We start from the raw sequence: 19,422 nt of genomic DNA on the forward strand, positions 1-19,422 counted from the left end.
TTCTCCGTCGACACTTGTTTTTAAGGCCTAAGTGGAATCAATGAGACAAGCTGTCATAAAACACCTGCAGCTTATGAATCAGGCATGACTCCGTTTCCAGAATCTTTCAGATACGCAAGGCTCGCTTGGCTTTGTTCAGGCAGAAATGGAGTGTCGGATGAGAAAAGCACTCTGTGGTTTTAAATCTCACGCTTAAGTTAACCCTGAGAGCTAGGAAATGCAGAAAATAAGGCCGCTCCTAAGTTAAACTGGAAGACGAGCAAAGCACAGGTTCTAAAGAGGGAAACACACCATGACCTGACAGCTATGTTCACAGAAACAAGCCGGAATGCATTCATCCACATAAACAACACATGTGCCATTCAGAAAGGGAGCCCGTCAGCCCTGGAGGGACAGTCGGGACAGGAATGAAACCGAGGCCATGGTCAGCAGTGCCCACCCAACAGGGCCCAAGTAGGGTGGTGGCAGTCACCGGGCTTGCTGCGTCCTCAGACCTGATGGCAGAAACACCTTCGTGGTGGTGAGGGCGGGAAACGTCACCTAGTGAGCTAAGGCGTCCGTGCTCTCGTCCTAGTGCCGCCTGCAGTGGCCCTTCGGGAGCAGCCACCTGCTCCCACCCTGCCACCCACTAGTGCCCGGCTGTCCCCCTGGGGATCCACTTTCAGCCCTCCAGTTTGGGTGTTCCCACCCCTCTGCCACACTGAACCTGGATGTGACTCAGGACTTGGCTTGAGCTATCACAGAGGCCATGAATCTGGAAGGACACAGCCCTGGGACCCTTGTGTGGCCACGTGGGAAGAGCAGGACACCAAGCCCGCACAGAGGCGGCGGAACTGAGGAACGCGCGCGCACACCGCCACCAGCACGAGTGCCTCTGCTTCGCCACTTGCTCCAGCTCTCTGGCCTCACCTCAGCTTAGAACAGATCCCAGCTGCTGCTGCCCCACCGGTGGCTCCTAAAAATGCACCTCCTGCAAGAGCTGCTGTTCCGGCTGCCCTGAGTGTGCCCAGGGCTGTGGCGGCACAGGGGCATCGGACAAGTGTGGCTGCCGTGCCTGATGTGGGGGGAGCCTGATGCGGGGGGAGCCTGATGCCGGGGGGAGAGCCTGCTCCCAGATGTACCCAGTGCTGTGATTACGATTCTGCATTAAAAATCTTTTTTCATACTTCCCTAACTCCCTTGCTACATTCCTGTTTCTATGGAATATGTGAATAAAATTTGCTGACTAAAAAAAAAAAATTAAAAAGCACCCACACCCACACACCTGCACGCGAGCACACGCACAGCCCCGGGTGTCCTCCTTCGGGTCCAGGTCTGGGTTGCCCTCGGCCGCCCCATCCCTGGACTCCATAGGTGAGCCTACACAGCGCCACGCTGTTGCCGACAATCGGCCCGGTGCCTGTGGCAGCAGAGGCTTCCAGGGCCCGGCTCCCCGTAGGTACTGATGAGAGGGCGCCTCTGGCCTCCAGAACCGAGGGCACGAACACCTGGTCCCCCTCTGGAGGACACCTGACCCTACACTCCCATCGTCCAGCCTTTTCAGTCTGTCCGTCCATTCCTACAACAGAATTTCCATATGACGACACCGGCTCCAATCAGTCGGCCTGGAGCGGGAGACGCAACAGCTGCGGTCAGTTCTCAGCAGGAGCACAGCTTACCCTCGTACTCTGTATTGGCAGTGGAAAATTCTGCTTCAGTACTTTATTGAAAGAAAGCAATAAATAATACTGTGATAAAAATAGTTCAAAAGTAGACTGTACATACTTTGTTACATAATCGGGAAGTTCACAAAAGATGAATAGAAAAACAGAACGGTAACAGCGAACTGTACAAGTAAATTAAAGGCAGAGCCCGAATGTAAAAAGCCACGCCATCTCTGTCCGCCGGTACAGCAGCTGCGTAATAACTAATGCGCCATGATCTGAACACGTCTCCTGCTGGCTTTTTAATATGCCATTAAAAAGTAGAAGTTACATTTGCTACTTATGCAATCCAAAATGGCTATATCGTCAAAATCTAAAAATGTACGGCTAGGTCCATTCTTTAAACATGTTTACAGACAAATGTAAAAGGATGATTTACATCAGAAAAATAAGGCCTTGATTAGAGCCGCACTACATTATTCTCAGCATCTCAGTGCCTTCACCTTCCGCGTGCGCCAGTGTCTCCTCAGCCAGTGCAGTGCTTCGTGATTGGTCCTCTAAGAGTCGGCGCCCTTGACCCGGCTTCCCAGGAGGGGGGCGGGGAAGGGGGCGGGCGCGGCGGGCCGCGGGGGCCCAGGCCCCACCCCCCCACCGGAGTCGCTCTTCCCCCAGCTCGCGGCTTCTGCCAGCCACCCAAGACGAGGTGTCCGGATCCACAGAGGCCAGGCTACGGGAGAGCTCACCACCGGTCCGAAGGGATTTTCAGAGCGTTCTAATGATCCCTTCAGTCCAAATTTGATTAGAAGCTGCTCTTTAACACCCCGTATTTTTAATCTCTTCACGCTACAGAGTAAAGCATTTCTTGCTAGAAAAAGGATAGCTAAGGTCAGTCATTAAAATACAACAACAATTGCTTGAAAGTAAGTTGGCTTCTTTCAAAATGATTGTTGTAGGGCTAGGTTACATTTTGTAAAGGGTAATGCACACTGTGTCATGATTTTACAAACGCGGTAAAATCCTTTGCTCTGTCATGGTTTATCATTAAAAAATTAAACAAGAATAATTACAATAAATGCATAATTTACAAAAGCCCTATATTTGTTCATAGGATTTATACATACAAGCATTACAGTACATTCCTTTGAAAGACTAAAATCAGATATAAGAACATGAATTGATCTGAAAGGATATTTATAGCCTGGATATACATGAAAAAGTAAGTAACTATATAAATGAAGTCATAAGTTTACATAAATATAAGAAACATTAAATTCTAAAATATTTTCTCTATGGTATTCATGAATTTTTCACTAATTAAAAACTCTGTAATAAAATATCTTAGGGTCCATATAACAAGTATTAACAGATTAAAGATTCCGTTGAGCTCAAAATGTAGTCTTCGCTGGATTCAAAATGCTGCATAATCATCTGTAGAAGTAGTGTGGGTAAACTGGAAAATAAAATAAAAGCAAACGAGTCAGTCTCGAGACAGCTTCAAGTGCCCGAGCTCCTACCCCTCCACGACCCGTCCCCAAGCCCTACGTTCTGTGCTTTGGCTGCTTTTAGAACGTAGGTAAGTATCAAGGACCAAGCGGATCACGGAGAGAATTCCTTGACTGACTTTCTTTTGACACACATCTAAAAGCTACTAATAAGAAAACCAATCATGCATTCCAGCTGAGACGTGACAACAGAACCCTGAGAGCAGCGAGGGGAAGGCTGGGCTCCCGGGCCCACACCCACCCACAGCACCACCTGCAAAGCAAGGGTGGCCCCTCAGCAGCGGCCGACCCCGAGATGCCAGCGCAGTTTCGTTTTAAAGACGGGCCTCTGGACTGAGAGGCACACGGCGGTGCAGCCTCGTGAACCCTGATGCTTTGGGGCTTGTTCCCTTCGAGAATGTGCACGCAAGACACGGTGCTGCAGCACCGCTGACGCGGGAGCGACACCACCACGCAGGGCAACGCGACGGAGACCCGGGCCGTGCACTGACCACTCCCGGCGGCAGCTAAGCGCCAAGGTCACCTTCCGCTCTCCTGCCGCCCCATCCCCCCGGACGCTCCGGCGCCAGGGCGTGGCCTCCCCGCACCTGCGGGCCGGGGCCAGGGCCGCCCTGTACTCACCGGCGTTGGCTCAGCAGGAGTAAGTCCTGACTGCAGCGGAGTCCAGCCTCTGCGCTCCCGCCACGCTGCCTGGTCCGACAAGCACGGGAGGGAGGAAGCGTGCAAACACAGCGTGCGGTTAGTGGTGGGACGCCACACGGGGGCACAAGGACGGACACGCACTCACATCCAGAGCGGCCACCTCCTGAGGGCTCTGGGGGAAACCACCAGACAGGGAGGGGCGGACGAGCCAGAGAAAGGGAGCCTAAGGGCCACCACGTGAGGGTTCCCTTCACCTCCGCCACCCTGGGGGGCACAGGGAGGTCACACTACAGCAGCAGCCGCAGTCAGATGACAGAGAAACGCCTGCACGGTGGGTGACGACTACCCAGCGTGACCACGTGGTCCCTCCTTAAACCCTCTAGATTCAGAGAGCGCCTGGACTTCTCTTTCGCTGTATCCGCGAGGACGGTAGTCGGGCAACAGTGACAGCGGCCACGTGACGGGCCCCGCCAAGGGGACTGAAGCCCAGCACCGATGGCCCGGAGGCCCCGCGCTCTGTTGCCCCAGGGGGACCCGCCTGCTCTCTCTCCCCGGGAGCCTTCCGCAGCGGCTTCGACAGAGGGCAGAGGGCAGAGGGCAGAGGACGGGGATGTAGCTAACAAAGCGGAGGAAGCCCAGTGTCAGCTTCCACCGGAAAGGATGTCACCACTGACGATTTTTTTCTTGTCAAGAAACAGGCTGCGGGGCCCAATAGGTAAGCCCTCACCCCGCTTTAAACTGAGTAAGAAATTTCCATAACCCCGAGCAGAAATCCGCTGCTCCCAATTCAACATTTTTCGTTTCCCCACAGGTCCACCAGGAACACATTTGACCAATATTTGGCCGCGGTTCCAGAAAGGGCTTAAGACGGCTGGCGCTGCTGATCGGAGCAGATCTTTTTGGTTTTAAAGCCATTGATTTGGACATTTTATTTGACTTTATTTATTTATATTTGGCCACACCACGTGGCACACAGGCTTAGTTCCCGACCAGGGATCGAACCCGCGCCCCCTGCACTGGAAGCGCGGCGCCTTAACCACTGGGCCACTGGGGAAGTCCTGCACAGCATCTTTCTAAATCCTTCTGATCCTAAGAACCCCAGGGACCTGCTGCACTTTTTGCCTTCAAAAGCCATGAAAACAACCCATTTTAATAGTTTATGCCTTCCTTATCACACAAGGGTAAAAAGTCATCTCCCATATAATATACTGCCTACACCTCTTTCTAGGAGTATTTTTAATTTATCAAAACTCTAATGTTAACATCACTGTGAGCATTTAACAGCGAAATGCGATTTATAACGAGGAGAATGGAAATGAAGCAGTGAGGAAAATAAGAAAGCACTCACTTAGACTATCCAAAAATTGAAGGCCAAGCTACGGTTAAAATCTGTAAAAATGGGGCTTCCCTGGTGGCGCAGTGGTTGAGGGTCCGCCTGCCGATGCAGGGGACACGGGTTCGTGCCCCGGTCCGGGAAGATCCCACATGCCGCGCAGCGGCTGGGCCCGTGAGCCATGGCCGCTGAGCCTGTGTGTCCGGAGCCTGTGCTCCGCAACGGGAGAGGCCGCAGCAGTGAGAGGCCCGTGTACCGCAAAAAAAAAAAAACAAAAAAACAAAACAAAACAACCCAAATCCGTAAACCGCCCTCACTAAAGGGTCCAGCTTAGTTAGCAAAGGCTTCCCTAAATGTACTTTGCGCTGATTTTCATACAGGCAAGTGAGAGCAAAACTTACAAACCTACGCATGGGAAGGGCTGATAACAGGAGAAAACTACAAACCCCGTCAGCACACTTCGAAAACCCCTCGCTCTCCTGCAGCCCGGCCATGGCAGGCGTGGGGACGGCCTGAGTAACAGCAGCGCCGCGGCGGCCCTAAGGGCTCCGCCCTCACGGGACTGAGGACGTGCCAGGCGCTTTCCTGAGCCACGACCCGCTCTGTGAATCACTTGTGTAACCGGCACGGGCAGCCGGGGAGGAGGGTGCCCCAAGACGACCCTTTCCCAGATGGGAAACTGAGGAGCGGTGCTCAAGGCGCCTCCTAGGCCGCAGGGCCAGACTCAGACCCAGGCCGTCCGTCTTGATTTTGCTGCCGAGTGGGGACACAGCAGCGCTGAGAGCCCACCCTTAACTGGCGGTGCCCTCTGGCAGAGCGGTTGTCAAAGGGAAGAGCAGAGCTGGGTGTGAAATGACTATGGGCCCAGCCATGCTCGAGTGATGACTTCTCTCAACCTCACCTTCTTCCTTCTCCCCGGCCTTCTACAGCGTGCAAGGGACAAATAACAGTGAGGACGGAGGGAGGACAGGAAGGTGGAGGTTATTTCAAATGGACTCAGTCACCGTTCTAGCGCGAAGAGAAGTCGAGGGGGAGCTGGTGGGGTCTGAAAACTACTATGTGCTATTTTATGAAACAGCTTCTGAGCGCTGCCTGCCACACACACATCTTTACGAGCATGGGTGTCGATCTAACGCTCTGAGAATACACACGATTCTTAGTTTTATTAGTTAGAAGAGTATGCTAATATTCAACCAGACAAGAACTTAAGAATTAAGACTCTATTACTGTTAAACTTTTATAAACAGATGTTAGGATTAATTTTAAACATTTACACCTGGGCATGCAACAGTACTCAAGTGCCTTGTCACATACTAAGTAGGCCATTCTAGATCATTATTAACGTTCCAGTCCCGGAGCTGCTCAAGCTGCCTACCAACGGCTGGGGCAGCACTGCATCACCTACCGTCCAGCTGCATCTTCTTTGGCTGCACAGAGGGCGAGGACAGAGAGGACGGGACCCGGAAGTTTGCGGGGAGAGTCTCTGCTGACCCAGCAGCTAAGCCACGAACATCCTTTGGTCTAAATTTTTTTCTCCAAGAAGGTGCTCTCCTAAAGCTTTTATCATCATCCTGGTGAATTAAAGGACAGAAAACAAGACGGATTTAAAAATAAAGGACAAAAACATAAAGTTACCAGCCCTTTAAAATGACTGAGCTTGTTACCGCATCTTTATTTCACCCCGTTCGTGACAACCATATGATTAGCTGGGAACTGTGGAGAGTGGCCGGGGGCCCGGTACCACTGATGCTGGGACCCTAACTGAGCATCAACCAGGACTGCCTGGGCCGCCCGGGTGTACGTTCCTCCTGACAATTACCAGGCTTCACTTCTTATCTTGAAGGAATCACCTTCTTGCTATATAATATAACACGTTTTTATTTGTCTTTAAAAACAGTTTTCGAGCTGTGAACAATTCTGTCTCATGCTGGGACAGAGCCAGCAAATGCTGCTTTAGGTGCCCTTCTACTCTCTTTGTGAAACTCAAGTTTCCTTAACGTCCAATGAAGAGAATAACGATAAGTGTGGGAATAAATGAGTCATGGTTTTGTGTAAGGGGAAATTAATATTTTGTACTTTCCAATATACTTATGAAACAGTCCCCCAAAGCACAGGGGCTCTGGATTAGGGTAAGACATCCAGCTGGTCCCCAAAACACAACTTAGACTCCATTCCTAAGCTGAAACCAGTGTTTCACGATATAAAAAAATACCTTTGAGGGGTATCAAAAGTTAAATAGCGAAAATTAAAAAAAAACACAAACCCCTATCTTACTGAAGCCATTCATTTTTTAAAAATTAATTTTATTTATTTATTTTTGGCTATGCTGGGTCTTTGTTGCTGCCCACGGGCTTTCCCTAGTTGCGGTGCGCAGGGGCTACTCTTCGTTGTGGTGCGCGGGCTTCTCACCGAGGGGGCTTCTTTTGTCGTGGAGCACGGGTTCTAGGCGCACGGGCTTCAGTAGTTGTGGCTCGCGGGCTCTAGAGCGCAGGCTCAGTAGTTGTGGCGCACGGGCTTAGCTGCTCCGCGGCATGTGGGACCTTCCCGGACCAGGGCTCGAACCCGTGTCCCCTGCATTGGCAGGCGGATTCTTAACCACTGTGCCACCAGGGAAGTCCAAAGATATTAATTTTTTAATAGCTCATTTGTTAATAATTTTTTAAGAGCAAAGCTTAACTTGTAAAGTAAAATTGTCTCCACATTTAGAAGAAATACGCTGACTACATGGTTCATACAAGTATGATAAGATAATGACTTTTAAAGTTGCATTAATGTAAATTAAGCTGAAAACTTACTTCATCGAACCTTCTGTCGGTCCCCATGACCAAAAGGTTGTTAAACTCTCTTTCCAAGACAGCACGAGCCTGAAATCATAAAACAACACCACCCTACAGCTTTCAACAATCTCACTTGAATATCAGCATTTCTGGACTGCTTTTTAAACCAAGACTTTAAAAACAAAACAAAACAAAGAAACTCAAACTCTGACAGTATTTTAAATCAGGGGTTTAACATGGAGTCCATGGATGGCCTTTTGGGGAGAGGGATCCATGACCTCTTGGAAATTACATACAAAAGTGTGCTCTGTGGGTTGGTGCTGGTGGGAAGATCGGGGTACTGGCAAAAGATATACAATCTTCCGTAGAAGAATAAAAAAATGTCCTCATTCTCAAATGAGCCCACGAGTCAACAAGAATTGCAATTACACATAGAAACAAAATTAATAAAACCTTCATCTGACACACAAAGTATTTCTCTTTCCACGGAAGAACTAAATCTCGATACACGTCACTCTTACCAGAGTACTGACTTGAATGAAAGTTCCCCTTATTGTGTTTACTGTAAGACTCTCATGCTTCCAACGGAAAATGAAAAGTCAATAGGCAAAAAATACTGCGGAATGAAACATTACAGATTTTGAACTATTATATGACGGATTTGGTATGGAATGAGATTACTAGTGGTCTGAGATGTTAAGTTTGGTCTCCATTCAGATAGGCAGCAACATGTCTGCATGGGGAGAACGGACCACACGCTGCGCCCCAGTGAAGGCCCGGCGTCTGGGCTGTACCTGTGTGTTCTGCGTGGGGATCTGTAACAAGAGGGCCAGCGCGTTGAAGTCGAAGGTTTCGTCTAGGGCCAGAAGGGCGCCGTGCACACCGCTCTCTACGAGGTTGTTTGCGTATTCCTTGAGACCAATGGACAGGATCCAGCGAATCACTCGATCGTTGCTCCAAACGAGCACATCTGCAGATGAATAAAAACACTTTTAAAAGTGGCCTCAGAAAGCTGTGTTCATCACGTACACCCTGCAGGCACGGCGGAAAGATCCCTACCGCGAAACTGACCCTTCAGCTCCTGACAAAAGCTGGGAGACACCGTTAGGCGGGCAGCCAGCCCCTCCTGCACTGAGACGCTGATGGCTTGGCCCTTCCCCACTCCAGTGGAGACTGTCCCATTAGAACTCATTCTTCAAGTGAACCCAAGAGGAACGAAGTTATTACGTACACGTAGTTTCTAGAGAACAGAAAACGAGGATCCGGGGATCAGAAATAAAAGGACACACAAGGATGTGAACGCCCACCAGGTACGAACACGTTTCAGATACGGACTTGAGAGTCTCTGATATACTTTCTTCCCATCCCAAGGAGGAGCTGGCGCCGTATCTGGACACCCTGCTCAATTCAGCATCAACCTCTCGCTTATAACTGTGAAGCCTTTTTTCTTGAAGCCATTTTTGTTGTCTCTCTTTTGTTAAAAAGAGAGAAACTTAAAGATATTCTCCAGCATATTAGAGATTTGGGGGGAAGACTTCATATTAAGCCAAGTCATAAGTGATTAAGTCTGTGCTAGTAGAGAGCTACACATAGCCACAGGTGACAGAGAGCTACACAGAGCCGCAGGTGATAGAGAGCTACACAGAGCCGCAGGTGACAGAGAGCTACACAGAGCCGCAGATGACAGAGAGCTACACAGAGCCGCAGGTGACAGAGAGCTACACAGGACCGCAGGTGACAGAGAGCTACACAGAGCCGCAGGTGATAGAGAGCTACACAGAGCCGCAGGTGATAGCAGGTGATAGAGAGCTACACAGAGCCGCAGGTGATAGAGAGCTACGCAGAGCCGCAGGTGACAGAGAGCTACACAGAGCCGCAGGTGATCACCGATTACTTTCAAAGGCAGCTCCCATCCACCGTAAGAAGATTTAAACCATTTAAACCATAGAGAAAACAAGTGAAACAGATTCACAGATTTCATTTCCAACGCCCTTTTCTGGATAAAGTATAGAATATATAGATGTTGGCTTCTGCCTTTTCTCATGATTCACATCAACTCGATCACGACTCAACCATCCTTCACACGGGCCGCGTCTCCCCAACCGTATTTTACCTTTAGTTTCCTTCTTAGTAAAAGCTGGGGGTGAAAACAGTGCTTACACTCACAGTGCTGTGGCGAGGATTAAATAAAGTAGCCTTTGAAAGTGCCTGGACTCGTTCCCTAAGTCTTACTACTATTATTACTATTATTAGATTTATTTTCTGAAAATGCTGGGAGGTTTTGCGTCGAGCTTAATCACTAACACCTCATGTGAAAGCACTCTATCATACCTGACCATTGAGAGGCGCACAGAGTGAGAAGCTCCCCCTCGCAGACAAGCATCTGACATCCCCCAGTGGGACAGCCCACGTCCTCCCAGGCCTCCGCACCGCCTTCTAACTGAAATGCCTCTGCGCTCCTCCCTGGCTAAGCGGCTCCCACTGCACCTTCAAGGCCCGCTCGCCCCAGCCTGGGAGGAGAGCCACGCGCTGCTCTCCTCGGCACTCCTCAAGTCCTCTGACAGACGGCCAGAGCAGCGTTTTTCACACCTAAATCAAATGAGTGAACAGCAGGTCTCGTTCTTTTCGGCTCTGGAATGATCTACAGTGTGTAGCAGCATTTCTGAGTGAAACAGGACACGTGTCATAGTAACAGGAAATCTCTAGAGTCATGGGAAGAATGTTTGCCTTGAGACACTTAACCTACAGACTGAGCACAAGGACGCAGGCACAAGTGCTCTGGCCACAGAGGAGGATCTTCAAAACACTCCCTCCTCTGTAACGATGCCAGACACGTCTTCTCCACTTAAAGCATTTCCTGATTTTTTTTCTTTAAAACAGGAAATCACTGAGGCTGCTAGTACACTGGGAAGCAAGAAACACGACTGTACTAACCTTTCAGTTCATTCTGGCTTTCTTCTCTTTTTCTTTCCAGTTCTTTCCGGTCATAATTTAACCTTCGCAGGCACATAATTCCACACTGGAAACTGTTTCTATTTCCAAGAGAAAAAGAAAAAATTTAGACCGGGCAACAGTCAAACGTCTCCCAGCCAATTAGCAAGAACTACTTACGGCGACTAACCTGTGAAAACTATCGACCATTTTCAGCTGCCCGCGAAGGTCTTTCTTGGTCAAGTGGTCGAGCATCCGCGCGTCCACGAGGCACTCCATGAAGTAGCTGCGGTACTGCGGGAGGCCCAGGCTGGGCAGCCACTCGTTGCCGATCCACTCGTGGTTCATGTCCCCGTACGCCAGTGTCTGCTTTCAATAATCAGGGACGATCAGCTCAGGAAAAAGCCCACGAAAGCAGCCACAAGGACCGTTTATATCATCTTTAAACTGGATTTTTCATCTGTTACGTATTCTCAAAGGCTGATAAGCTAACGACAACGTGATTGCTTATAATTTCAAAATAACTTGATCTCTTATTTACTACCTTATAAATTTGCTGGCAAAATTTTATACAAAAGGAATTATGCCATTAAAACTCTATGACTCTCTTGTGTGTATAAATTTAACGTATTTAACAACCACGATAAAATTATAACTGACCACACATTACTTTTCTGAAATAGCTTTTATACATAATAATCACGACTCATGAACAAGTTTGAAGGATCGATCTAACTCTACTCATTAACAGTATCTCTGGCTGTCTTTAATTTTATTTTTAACACTTTGTTTTCCAAATCTCCTTAACAAAACATCTGTTAACTTCCAAGTCAGTCCAGTGAATTAAAAAATAGTTTTAAAAGAACCGATAAGCAAAGCAGTAACTGACAGGCTGAAAGGAGAAAGAGACAAACGCACAATTACAGTCAGAGACCTCAACCCTCCTCTCTCAATTATTCAGTAACTGATTGAACGAGGAAGCCAAAACAGACAACCAACCAACCCCAGTAAGGATAGAGAAGCCTTAAGTAACGCTATCAACCAACCTAACCTAACTGACATTTTATGTAACGCTCCATCCAACAGCACGATACGTTCTTTTCAAGGGACTATGGAACACTCTTCAAGGCAGACGAGTCTCAGCATACTCAAAGTGACTGAAATCATACAAAGTATGTTCTCTGACCTCAACAGAATTAAATTAGGAATCAATGAAGCAGAAAGAAGAAAACAAAGGAGCAGAAATCAATGAAATGGAAACCAAAAAAACAGAAAATAAAACAATGAAACTAAAATCAATTTCTTCATAGATATCAATAAAATTGACTAACCAGAGTGATCAAGAAAAAAGAGAAGACATAAACCACCAATGTCAAGAATGAAAGAGGGGACATCAGTACAGATCCTATAGACATTGAAAGGATAGCAACAAGGGTAAACTGTGAACAACTTTAAGCAACTTACATAAAGTAGTCTAATTTCTAGAAAGACACAATTTATGAAAGCCACTCAGTAAGAAACAGATAACCTGAATCTATTAAAACTCAAATTTGTAGTTACAAACCTTCCTACCCACCCATACACGCACACACATAAAATCTCTACCCTAAATGGCTTCACTAGTGAATCCGATCAAGCATTTATGAAAAAAATACCAATTCCACACAAACTATTCCAAAACAGTGAAGGAAAAAAACCGCCTAACTCATTCTACGAGGCCGGAATCATCTTGATACCTAAACCAGAGAAACATATAATAAGAAAACTGCAAACCAATATCCCTCAGAGACACAGATGCAGAATTCCTTAACGAAGTATCAGGAGATCAATAATCAATTAAACGAACAGGATATCGTGACAAGTAGGGCTTATCCCAAGAACGTAAGGTTGGGTCAATGTTTGAAAAACCAATGAAATTCACTGTATCGATGAACTGAAAAGAAAAACCATAATATCATCTCGAAAGACAAAGAAAAGGCAGCTGACGATATTCATCATGTATATACGGAAACCTCAGCAATCTAGGAATGGAAGAAAACTGCCTCAACCTCACATACAGAGCATTTACAAAAAACGGAGAGCTGACAACACGCAATGCATTCTCCCTAAGGTCAGGAACAAAGCAAGGATGTCTGCTCTCGCAACTTTTATTCAACACTGTATTGGAACTCCTAGTCACTGTAATAAGACAAGAAAAATGAAACCAAAATCATACGAACTGGAAAAGCAATAAAACGGTATTTGCAGATGACCTGGTTATTAATGTGGAAAATGAATCCGCAAAACAGTTACAAGAATAAAAATGAGTTTATTAGCAAAGTTGCAGGATACAAGGTCAACATATAAAAATGCACAATACTTGTAAATACTAGAAATAAACTGGAAATTGAAATTTTTAAAAATACCACTTATTATAACATCATCAAAACCCATGAAATCCTCAGGGATAAATCTAACAGAATATGTGCAAGGTCTGCACAATGAAAAATAAACACATCATATGTCTATACACACACACCAAAGAAAGGTACTTGATGTTCTGCAGTCCAGGAAGACTAAGGTATATTCAGAGGAATTCTGTACATTATGCAATCCTTGGAAATAGTATCTCTCGACTACCACCATGGTCTGTCTCAAAAATATGGCCTCTAATCTATTTTCTTTTTTTTTTTTTTTTTTTTTGCGGTACGCGGGCCTCTCATTGTTGTGGCCTCTCACGTCGCGGAGCACAGGCTCCGGACGCGCAGGCTCAGCGGCCATGGCTCACGGGCCCAGCTGCTCCGCGGCATGTGGGATCTTCCCGGACCGGGGCACGAATCCGTGTCCCCTGCATCGGCAGGCGGACTCTCTACCACTGCGCCACCAGGGAAGCCCTCTAATCTATTATTAATACCAACAAAGCTGGAAGGAATGATTCAGACTCCAGCAAGAACACTCAAATTCTAATAGGAAAAAAAAATGTTTCTAATAGAAAAAAAAAATTCTATAAATAGTCATGAGTGGAGATAAACATCAAACACTTTTGGGACATCATCACAATATCACGTTTCTTCACTCTTTCAAACCCAACTCTCATCTCAAGCCTGACACTTACAGCATGAATATCTCTCATAGCCTGACACTTGCAGCGTGAATATCTCTCATAGCCTGACACTTACAGCATGAATATCTCTCATAGCCTGACACCTACAGCGTGAATATCTCTCATAGCCTGACACCTACAGCATGAATATCTCTCATAGCCTGACACCTACAGTGTGAATATCTCTCATAGCCTGACACCTACAGCATGAATATCTCTCATAGCCTGATACTTACAGCATGAATATCTCTCATAGCCTGACACCTACAGCGTGAATATCTCTCATAGCCTGACACCTACAGCATGAATATCTCTCATAGCCTGACACTTACAGCATGAGTATCTCTCATAGCCTGACACCTACAGCATGAGTATCTCTCATAGCCTGACACCTACAGCATGAATATCTCTCATAGCCTGACACCTGCAGCATGAATATCTCTCATAGCCTGACACTTACAGCGTGAATACCTGGTATTATTTCCTTGCTTGCGGATTATGTGTTCTTAAAGAGAAACAAGATGCAAAGACATTTCTAAACAGAGAATTCCACGGAAGCAGAAGCTTCTGTATCTTTGTTTACTCCTTAGGTACTCTAGTCACACCTAAATGGTCGATCATATAGGTTTCTGGGAAAATCAGGCTCAATCCAAGGGAGACCCACACCTCCTAGGCTGTCATCACAGCCTCTGAAAGAAAGCACACAATGGGGCTCTCTCATGGTCAGAGAACATCTGGGATACAAGAGACTCTACAGGGTCTATCTTTCCATCACTGAAATGATCACAAATACAAATCAGTTTTCTGAACTCTGTACAAGGTGAGAGTGATGGCACGGATGCGGCTGTCCTGCTCGATCCTGTACCACCAGTGGGCAGTGTAGTCTCGCGCGGACAGCTGGGTGATGCTACTTGCTAAAGGAAGGCATCCAAGGCTTTGACAACACCTTGATGTCTTCTTCCCCTGAGTGCCCAAGGGAATCTCAAACTTCCCCTTGGGTTAGGAGCTGGTCACTGTGCTAATACCACAGGGAATACGCACTGTACGCCATCTGCCCCTGGCAGCTTCACGGACACCAGGAAGCCTCTTTGCTTTCCTCTCCCCTAGGAGTGAAAGGAGTGAAAGCGGTCCTTGCTTACGCTGAGGACTCAACGTTGGCAATTCTGGTGTCATCGGCAGGGCTCATCCTTGTTTCTACTTCCGTTGCGAAAAGCAAACGTCCAGCTTATTTAATTTACACTTCGTGCCCCATGACGCAGGGAATTTTATATTCAAGTGCTCACCAAGTTCTGCTTCTTAGTGTAAAATATACTGATGTTTAAGTAATTATGAAATGCACTCTTTCAAATTCACTGATACTCATTAGTGACCAGGTTAAAAAATTAATGAGGATGTTTACCTGGAGTAGTGGCACAGAATACCTAAATGGTGGTGGGGGGGAGCTCACAGCATCATATTATAGCGTTTCCTCTTCTGTTGAAAAGTGATATAATTGGCTTTATTTCAGGAGTACAAATAGAGGGAAGCAGGTGTTTCAACCAACAACCTGTGATCAGGAAAATTCTGATTTAAAATTCCTTTGACTTTTCGGTTAAACAGTTATCCTCTCAAGGTCCGTGAACAGGTGCCACTAGTGAGCGCCTCAGGGAAACTCCAGCCGCAGCCGGCAGGCTTCGACTTGTCGTGAGTCACAGGGCAATGTCGTGGGATCACACGTGGGGAAATCACTGTTTTTAATCAACGGGTCTCAAAGTAAAGCTGCAAAACAGCTGTGACAGGGCTTTTCTCGAGCTGAACTGGGGACCTAACAATTCCACAGGCACGGTAAGCGAGAATGGGCTCAATTTCTGAGAATCCCACCAGTAAGAAAGCCTTTGGAACAACACTGTATTAGGACACAATGTAGCAAATGCCGACAGAGGTAGAGGCTCTACGGCAACCCTTGTGTTGGAAATTTATTAGAACACGATTTCCTCCTCAGTAGGTCTTGTAACTAACGCTACCCCCACCAGGGACTGAAATACATCATCTCAGGAGCTGCCAAAGCCAACAGGGCTTTGTAGGAAGGACCACGTGTCAAACAAAGTAATTTACGTGAGTGAGAACTAACTACCAGGGCACCACACGAGACATGTTCAAAGTTGTCCATGAGACGCACTGGTTAATCCCGTGCTTTCTTTGGCTAATGCTTTCAAACCATTAACAATATTCTATGTCAAGAAGTTAAAAACGTCAAGAAAAGTAAATTACAAGTTTTCATACTCCAATTCTTTTTGTTGCTGTACATATAGTGAAGAATACGTTATAGAAAGTCTCCAACCTGAGCCCAGCTTCCCTCCTCATCTTCCTGATGTTACGTGGTCAGGGATGCAAAAGAACATAACTATTAGTATTGGCGAGCTTAGCAATGCAAGCAAATTAACTTTGCAGGGGAGGTGCAGCTTAATGGGGTGAAAAGGGTCAGAGAATCAAAGCATCATGCAAAACTCATGCAAAACCAACAATTCCCATGTCTCATGCGAGGAGCGGACTTCCCACGGCAAGCACACCCGGAAGAGGAGAAAACTAGGGCCAGAGGGCTGAACTGAGGGCTCCCCTAAAGAAGACAGCAATTAAGTCTATTCTACGTGGAGCGAGTCTACCAACTCTAAGTTCCTGAAAAGAATATAAAATAGGATGAAATATGGATTGTGTTTCACACGTTTAACTATTACCTAAAGGAAATACTTGTCCAGAACAATCGAACGTAAGACGACATTTCTGTTTTCCACAGAAAGGCCAAGAACGGCGCCAACCTGAGGTGGGGCTGCCCGGGGAGGGGTGGGGGTGGGGGGTGAGCACGGGGCGGGACTGACCGTCTGGGGCGTGGCCGTGAGCGTCTCCATCTCCTCGTGTGTTAACCAGACATTTCCTGTGGTCTAGGGGCACCCCGTGACCGGCCACATCCAGGGCAAGGGCAGCGGTGACAGAGGGGAAAGGCGGCAGACACGTCAGCCAGGTCAGCCAGGGCACGGGAGGGGAGCGGGTGGGGCAGAGGCCGTCCCCACCCACCTCCCCGTCTGAGATGCCCACAGCGAGACACGGGCGGGCGCTCGGCCCTTCTCCTGGCAGGACCCCGCCTTCTTAAGGAGGACAGCCTAGAGCTTCTTCCTGTGCCACGCTGACACCTGAGCTACGTGGGATCTAAAGAGCTGTTAAGCCATTGTACTTAAGACGGTCTCACCCAGTCAAAGTACAACAAAGAACAGGACAGAAGTCCGGCTTTGGGCTCTGGGGAGACGCTTCCGAGCAGGCGCCCGCCGGGGACCGGGGCCTCTGTCAGAGGTGGGGCGCGGGGCCGCCAGCGTCCCAGTGACGGCACCGCCGGGCGTCCCCGCAGCCCCAGACGGCCGAGCCCCCGCGGGCGGTGCCCCCGCCTAATGGTGGGCAGGTTCCTCACGGGAGGCCTGTTCGTCTTCACCGTCCATTAAACTCAACTCATAAGACGCTCCCTTTACCGAGATACTTGATAAAAACTGCGGGAAAACCCCCAGCACCTTCATTTCTGAAAAGGCGACTCTGGTGAAACACCTGGGCACAGAGCAGATCAGATACACTGAGATCACGCACACCTGTGCAAGAGGTGAGGACACGGGCTACTGTCATCACCACGACGTTCCCACTGAGAAACAACGGAAGACAAGCGAACAGAAAAGCTTTCATGCTTTTTGTGTAAAGTAACCGTGAGCCCTGAATCAGGCGTCGACCTGCTACTCAGAGGAAGTACGTCTGTGAGGCTTAGCTTCCGCACTGGTTTTTCTCTCCGGAGTAGACAGACTGAAAGCAGAGTGGGAACTGAGCCGGTGTACAGAGTCTGCCCTTGAGAAATGAAGGGCTGGCCCGTCCTGATCTCCCAATTATCATTCACGTTTTCATTACGTTAGTTTTTCACTTTTTCAACTAGGAGGACCCTCTTAAAGGACTTCCAAGGTCTTCCCACGTGGAGCAAAACTGGATGAGCACAAACACTACTTGGAGTACACTTGCAGATTTACGGACTCTTAAAATCCCAGGGTCTACAGCTCCCGAAACGGAGAGCGCCAACAGGCCGAACAAGTCAAACGAGGGGACCACTGCTTACAATGCAGCCCGGGGTCTAAGCTTTTTCTCCTTCACTTTCTTTAAATTCATATTTAAATTTGTGATGGTTACTTTATTACGTTTTCAAAGACTCCCATTTCTATATCACAATGCCACTGTAGCCAAGCTGTTATAAAAGTATTTAATGACGTATCTTTTAACAGCCCAATTGCCGCAAATTAAAAGTTGTCATGTCTTTGAATGCTAAACCTTTAAACTGGAACACTAGATGTGTTTCTAAAGAACTGCGGAAGCAACACGCATAGGGGATGAACTCTTTTTACGGAAACGTACCGTTCTTGACGTAGGAGGGGCTGACGGACTTGTCAGGGACATGATCTCCTGAATCGCCAGCCTCAGCTTCAGCCGGTGCAGAGGGTTGCTGATGCCGATCTCGCGCTGGATCTCCGTGTCCGACAGGGCGGACATGATGGCCCCGCTCTTCACGTTGGCTCGGCAAGCAGCCACGTACCAGGCCGGCATCCCGACCCAGAGCTGGAGACGGGAGACACGGGGGCCAGAAGGTTATGCGTGGCGTACGGACGGGCTCGCACACTCGGCCAGGATTCGGAGAGGGGCATACGCACCTCCAGCCAGACGACAACAGTTGGCCCGTCCCACTGTGCAAAGGGTAAGCCTTGTCTCCGGGCTTCTTCGAGCAATTCATGCCTACAGGTGACAGATGTTCAGACCTTCAAGAGCCACACTACACACAGGCAAAGCGTCCTCTATAAACCCCCAAAGTGTGGTGCCACACATCTCATCGTTGTCCTTCAACCTTCTAAACCGTCCACTGAAGGGTAGTTTGGAACACATCACACTGAACGCCTGAGTAACGAGATGCTGAAAGACCCTCGAGGATTCTCTACAGAAGTGTCTCCTTCCAGGATTAAAGAATTGCTACCAACTTTAAAAGACCCAGCAGAGTCTTCACATCCAAGGTAGGATATTCAACACAAAACATAATCACTCATCCCTTTCTAAACAAGGAGGACAAATCCGTAGGAAGAGGAAACCATACCTAGGTCTGAACAGAGGAGTCTGCCTCAGAGAGCTTCAGAAATGCTCAACATTTCACAACAAAGAACACAGAGAACAACGCAGACCTTTAACACTAACGACGCTCTAATACAGCGAGCAAGGAAAGGGCTGGATTTTGGCTGTTTCTATTCTGCACTGCTATTTAGCTAAGTAGGTATTTGCTAAATTAAGATATTGGGTCATCTTTTTTGGGGGGGGTTATTTATTTTTTTTGGCTGTGCTGCGCGGTTTGTGGGATCCCAGTTCTCCGATCAAGGATCAAACCTGGGCCCCCTGCAGTGGAAGGGCAGAGTCCTAACCGCTGGACCACCACCAGGGAATTCCCGGGTCATCTCTGGTTTAACCCACAAGC

General features: G+C 47.9%; 1 protein-coding gene and 2 long non-coding RNA genes across 14 annotated transcripts in view; 1 reads left to right on the forward strand and 2 right to left on the reverse strand.

The window, feature by feature from the left end:
* Window positions 1–1,672: 1,672 nt before the first annotated feature.
* The window catches only part of PPFIA1 (PTPRF interacting protein alpha 1), a 100,528-nt gene continuing 82,778 nt past the window's right edge, over window positions 1,673–19,422 (reverse strand). For 4 of the 12 annotated variants that reach the window (XM_049713026.1, XM_049713031.1, XM_049713027.1 and 1 more), the window contains 11 exons: window positions 18,617–18,698; window positions 18,324–18,524; window positions 16,766–16,828; window positions 16,231–16,257; window positions 11,019–11,197; window positions 10,832–10,929; window positions 8,692–8,867; window positions 7,916–7,984; window positions 6,526–6,691; window positions 3,767–3,835; window positions 1,673–3,093 (listed from right to left, as the gene is read on the reverse strand). In XM_049713026.1, the coding sequence (XP_049568983.1) occupies window positions 3,777–3,835; window positions 6,526–6,691; window positions 7,916–7,984; window positions 8,692–8,867; window positions 10,832–10,929; window positions 11,019–11,197; window positions 16,231–16,257; window positions 16,766–16,828; window positions 18,324–18,524; window positions 18,617–18,698 (1,120 nt within the window). In that variant the 3' untranslated portion in view covers window positions 1,673–3,093; window positions 3,767–3,776. The remainder of the gene's footprint in view (window positions 3,094–3,766; window positions 3,836–6,525; window positions 6,692–7,915; window positions 7,985–8,691; window positions 8,868–10,831; window positions 10,930–11,018; window positions 11,198–16,230; window positions 16,258–16,765; window positions 16,829–18,323; window positions 18,525–18,616; window positions 18,699–19,422) is intronic. The other 8 variants (XM_033402491.2, XM_033402495.2, XM_004278052.4 and 5 more) reach the window with 6 other exon arrangements.
* On the forward strand, window positions 8,863–9,991 carry LOC125965111 (uncharacterized). Its single transcript, XR_007478634.1, has 3 exons — window positions 8,863–9,550; window positions 9,632–9,685; window positions 9,750–9,991. It is a non-coding gene; the product is annotated as an uncharacterized LOC125965111 (long non-coding RNA).
* LOC125965110 (uncharacterized) lies at window positions 13,485–16,224 on the reverse strand. The gene is made up of 2 exons (XR_007478629.1): window positions 14,303–16,224; window positions 13,485–14,206 (listed from the first exon to the last, which is right to left on the reverse strand). It is a non-coding gene; the product is annotated as an uncharacterized LOC125965110 (long non-coding RNA).

Source organism: Orcinus orca, chromosome 8, assembly GCF_937001465.1.
Source record: "Orcinus orca chromosome 8, mOrcOrc1.1, whole genome shotgun sequence".
In the NCBI taxonomy this organism is placed as follows: Eukaryota; Metazoa; Chordata; class Mammalia; order Artiodactyla; family Delphinidae; genus Orcinus; species Orcinus orca.